The sequence below is a fragment of the Dendrobium catenatum genome, unplaced genomic scaffold (genome assembly GCF_001605985.2).
Source record: "Dendrobium catenatum unplaced genomic scaffold, ASM160598v2 fragScaff_scaffold_1117, whole genome shotgun sequence".
Lineage (NCBI taxonomy): Eukaryota > Viridiplantae > Streptophyta > Magnoliopsida > Asparagales > Orchidaceae > Dendrobium > Dendrobium catenatum.
Window position 1 is genome coordinate 1,866,835 of NW_021319579.1, and position 5,232 is coordinate 1,872,066.

Consider the following 5,232-nt stretch of genomic DNA (forward strand, 5'->3'; position numbering starts at 1 on the left):
AGGTTTGCCAAATAACTCACCAAGCCCAAACAGAATCCTTGGCGCAAAGAAATGAGGACGAAGATGAGGAAAGGAAATCCAAATCGGGATGATCGGCGACTCAACTCCGATATCTAAAGTAGGAGACCATTTAGTTAATTTCATAAAACTATTGAAAACCATGTAGGATCGGTGGCAAAAAAAATCCTACAATAGTCTAAATCATTTGATAACTTAATCAAAATGTGTGTAGAATTCAAAACGGTAACAAAAAATTCTCCGTTCAGATTCAAATTAAAGAAAAATTTGCGAATCGCGTCAAGAGGGGGACGCTTCGACGGGAAGAAACCTACTAACGAAAAACAAAAAGGTACAGCCAAATCTCTGATTTCCTCATCAGAAACCCAAAGAGATGGTAGACCACGAAAGGTAGAAGGCCTCAAATCTGGAAAAGAGGAAGACGATCCAGCTAGAGCTTGAAGAAAAGACTTAGAGTGAGAGATCCCCCAAAAAAACTGGGATCTTTCAATTTGATCGGAGGTATACCGATAAAACCAGAAGAAAATAAAAACAAAAAACCACCATTTTGTTAACATATATAATAAGCAGAGTTCCAATTCAATATCTTAAATATTTCTAAAAAATGTGTCAATTAAATTAATTAGTACTCTCTTTCTTTCATAATTAGATAAGTATTGCTTTTCATTTAAATAAAAAATTAAAATAATTATAAAATTTTTGGTTTCATCGTCGTCCATTCTTGTGTCTTAAAATAATTAAGACTTATTTCATGGCGTTCTCCTAACCGTTACTTAAATAAAAAACTCTCTAGTAAACCCAGCTTAACTCCACCGCGATGCCTAAGAGATGACCGGCCTTACTCTGCAAATACTTCTCATCTCCATCGTCGCCGCGGCGGCAGAACCGAATTCATCGCCCAACCATGCCGGAAGCAGCGCTCAGATAACCTTTCGTCCAAGCATCGCCGTGGTGATCGGAATCTTCTCCATCATGTTCTCCCTAACCTTCCTACTCCTCGTGTACGGCAAATTCTGCCACTCCAACGGCTCCAACTTCTTCACCATCCCTGGAATCATAATATCTAGCAACGGAAACCTGCACGACGACGGTCGGTCTTCCGGTATTGAAAAAGCGATGATAGAATCCCTCCCCTTCTTCCGATTCTCCGCCCTCAAAGGCTCCCGTGAAGGTCTCGAATGCTCTGTCTGCCTCTCCCGCTTCGACGACGCCGAGATCCTCCGCCTCCTTCCGCGCTGTAAGCACGCGTTTCATATGGACTGTATTGACAGATGGCTCGAAGCTCACTCATCCTGCCCTCTCTGCCGAACTCGCGTTGAAATTGACGATATCGCTTTCTTCAAATACTCCGCCAGTTCACGTTACCTCCGCGACCCGTTGGGCCGGCCCGCACCGGAAGTCGTGGAAGACGGCGGCGATTCCGGACTCGAGCTCTACGTCGAGCGCGAGCTCGTCCCAACCGGCGGAGCCAGGTCCAGCTTCCGGTGGGCCGAGAGGCTGAAATTTACCGCCGGCGGCAAGCAGGCTAAGCCGCTACACAACTTCAAGCACCGGATAATGGTCTCCCAAGTCGTTTTTCGGAGCCGGTGGAGCGATTTCAATTCAGCCGATTTGATCAGCCTCGATTCTGAGATGCTGCGGGTGATATCGAGCAGGAGGTTTGATCCGGCTGGCTCCAGTAGCGGCGGGATCAGTGAAGCGATTTCACCGGAGGTCGCGGCGGAAGGGGTGTCTACGATAAAGGAAGAGATGGAGAGGAAGAGGAGATTGGAAAGTAAGGCGTTGCAGATGCAAATGGTGGCGGAGGAGTATTCGAGTGAGTTCTCGGCTGGAGGGATGAGAGCTTTGATCTCGCCGGCGAGTAGGTGTATGTCGGATATCACTGCGGTGAGGAGTTATCGTCCGTTGCGGAGCCATGGAGAGAAAGATGAGAAAGTGAGGCAGATGTGGCTTCCCATCGCGCGGCGGACGGTGCAGTGGTTCGCCGGAAAGGAGGGGAGGACGATGCTAAAGCCGGAAGGCGGTGGAGACGGCGAAGAAAACGTGTAGATGGTTGACTTATTTGATTGAACGAAGTCTCATAAATCAGACGAAGATTTACAAAGTTTCTGAATAAGATTTGATCGAAGGAATTGGGCGATTTGCTATAAAATTAATTCACTGAATTTTTTTTAAAACAATTGTAGGAGATAGATAGATTGTGTGAAACTGTTTACAGAACAAATTATAGAAGATTTCAGTTTCAGATTTATCTCTTCCAACTTCCAAGATTAACGAAGCAATCATTTACAAAGCATGTGATACATTAATCTGAACAAATATCTGTGGAAAGTTAATGTGGATAAATATCATTTTAGAAAACTTCTCAGAGGACCTTGGGTTCCTTTATGCAAAAATAAGATCTAGGAAGAATATTAACACTTTAAAAGTGTTATCCACTCCTGATGGAGAGTGCTCTAATCACCAGGAATTGTTGGACTCTGTATTTGTTTTAAATTTCAATAAAAACGGGCTTTGCCCCAACATTACCCCCAAAAAAAAAAACTTCTCAGAACTCTTATGGGAAATGTTTGGGAAAATATAATTAATGAAAGCGTTTTGCAAAAAATCAAAATCATATAGATTAAAGTTTAGGGGTAATTCCGTATATGCGGTTAAAATCATATGTGATACGTTCAAAAAAAATTATTTGAGATAATAATTGAATTAAAAACTTTCAATATTGAATTGATGATGTTTAGAGCTTTGATTTCAACGAATTTATGATCAAACTCAGCCTCTCCATGAGACGAATCTATGAGCATCACAAATGATTTGATCTATCTCCAAATGAACTTCAATCAAACACATGACATATAATTATAAAATTTTGAGACTAATTAAATTGAGGGACCAAACATTCCTTATATATCGCGTGTTTATAAACAAATTGAGCAGCTCGATGTGACGAATCAAATGAGCTCAAGATCATTTGATTCACATAATTAAGGCGGGCTTATATTAGACAAATAATTTATAATTAAGGGGATTAATAAAAAATCTCACTCTAAAAAATGTTATAAATTAATATGACCACATTCTCTATATGAGGGAGAAGTTCAAGTGCTCTTCAGGAACTCCATTATAAGATTCAAATAATTTTGCTCAATTATGTATAATCTTATCTTCTTTAAATTTGAGGAAGAGAGTATTCTTGTATCTTTTAATTTATAGTGGAGTATTATTATTGGACAAAGCCTCGTGATTTTTCTCATAATTTAGTTTTCCACATAAAATAAATTAATCTCTTACAATTTTATTTTGTGTATGCTAGATTTTTTTATCTAAAGTTAAGATCTAAAACACAAACTCTACTGCCACAAATTGTCTAGCTTATAACAAAGTGTATTTATAAATCAAATAAATATCCTAAAAAATAACCTACAAATTTGGTGCATTTGTATGTCAAGGTCAAAATTTGTATGGCATGACTAGGCAGTCTAGGCGCCATGGCGCTAGACCTGAAATTTTTTATTTAAATAAAAATTTTAACTATTCAACTTAACTAGTTTCATGTGAAAGCTGACTAGAGAGCTAGAGAGAGTGTCAAGGATAAATGTTTAAGTATTTAACTGTTTTAACATTCTTGTAATTACTGTTAACTTCAGGTCTTAACTATTTACACGCCTAATGTAATATCTATAAATACTGCGCTCTGTTGTATTACAGCAAGCAAGGAATAATATGATATTCTTCTTCTTCTTCATTCTGTCTGCAACCGTGTCTCTATATTTCTACATGGTATCAAGAGTCTTGTTTTCCTGAACGGACTGATCAAATGGCGCATCAAGATTCTGCTGCCTCTTCAATCGGAGTCCCTACGAACTCTGTTTCCATGCCGTCGCTCATTCCGCCAGCCCTCAAATTTGTAATTTCGAATCTCAAACTTCTTGTTCCTCACGCTCTTACGCCGGATAATTTTCCGATTTGGAGTACGCAAATAGCTAAGTTGTTCAAGGCGAACGGATTTGCGGGTTTTCTTGACTCCTCATTCGCGCAAGAAAATGCCGATCCGAATCAAGATCCTCAAATACGCCGCATCACCGATCAAAATCTTGCAACGGCAATGTGTTCTACCATTTCGCCGGCGGTTCTACCGTACGCCATACATCTCGAATCTATGAGCGATATCTGGACGACTCTTCATACAAGATTTCAGTCGTCAAATCGATCCAAAGTGATTTAACTCAAACATGAGCTACACAATATTTCTATGCAAAATCTATCCATGACTCAGTATCTCACTGACATAAAGAAGATCGTGGATCAAATTTCTTCCGCAGGGTCGTCTGTCGATCCGGAAGATGTAATCATCTATATCTTGAATGGTCTTCCTCCCGAGTATCTGCCGTTCACAATGACTATACGCACAATGCAAGGTCCATTGTCCTTAGATACTCTGTATGCGCTTCTTATGAGTGAAGAAATTCATCTCAAGACTGCTGCGCTCAAGTATCCTAAACTACCGGACACACAGTCGGCTCTCTACACATTCAGAGGTCGTGGTCTACGTGGTCGAGGACGATCAGGCCACGAGCAACTTCAGTCAAGCAAATCTTCCCAGAATTCGGGCATCATCTGTCAAATTTGTAAAAAGAAAGGGCATCTTGCTGATGCGTGTTGGCACCGGCTAAACATCAACTATGTACCGAATCCTACAAACACCTCTTCAAGACAGAACTCTGCGTTGGTTGCTAACAACGACAGCAATTCGGCGGTTGATTGGTACCTTGATTCGGGAGCTTCTGCACACATGACCAATACCATTGATAATCTGGACGCCTACAATGTCTACAAAGGCACTGATTCGGTAACCATTGGGGACGGAAGGTCCGTTCCCATAGCTCACACGGGCTCGAGACTCCTTCCTACCCCGGCCAGTAAGCTCAATTTATCTCGATTACTTCATATTCCTAATCTATCGTATAATCTTTTATCTATATCTAATTTGGTTAAGGATAACCCAATTTCCATAATCTTTGATGAAACCGGTTTTGTCTTTAAGGATCGGACGACCAACAAAGTCATTCTCACAGGGCCGTGTAGTAATGGCCTGTACAAAATTGCAAGCCAACCTCCGCAACATACTTCTACAGCTTTCACTGCGACCGCTGCAACTTCGGTAGACTGGCATTGCCGTCTCGGACACCCCCATCAGCGGGTTCTTCAGCAAAT

The 5,232-nt window shown here is 41.1% G+C and overlaps 1 protein-coding gene across 1 annotated transcript; it reads left to right on the plus strand.

Annotated features, from left to right (window-relative positions):
* The first annotated feature begins 740 nt into the window (after window positions 1-740).
* LOC110113768 (E3 ubiquitin-protein ligase ATL42) lies at window positions 741-2,233 on the plus strand. The gene has a single exon (XM_020846450.2). The coding sequence runs from the start codon at window positions 847-849 to the stop codon at window positions 2,065-2,067; it is 1,221 nt and encodes a 406-aa protein (XP_020702109.1). The 5' UTR covers window positions 741-846; the 3' UTR covers window positions 2,068-2,233.
* The last annotated feature ends 2,999 nt before the right edge of the window (window positions 2,234-5,232 follow it).

What these genes read in the sequence shown, in the direction of transcription:
- LOC110113768 (XM_020846450.2), top strand. Translation starts at nt 847, where the DNA reads ATGACCGGCCTTACTCTGCAAATACTTCTCATCTCCATCGTCGCCGCG.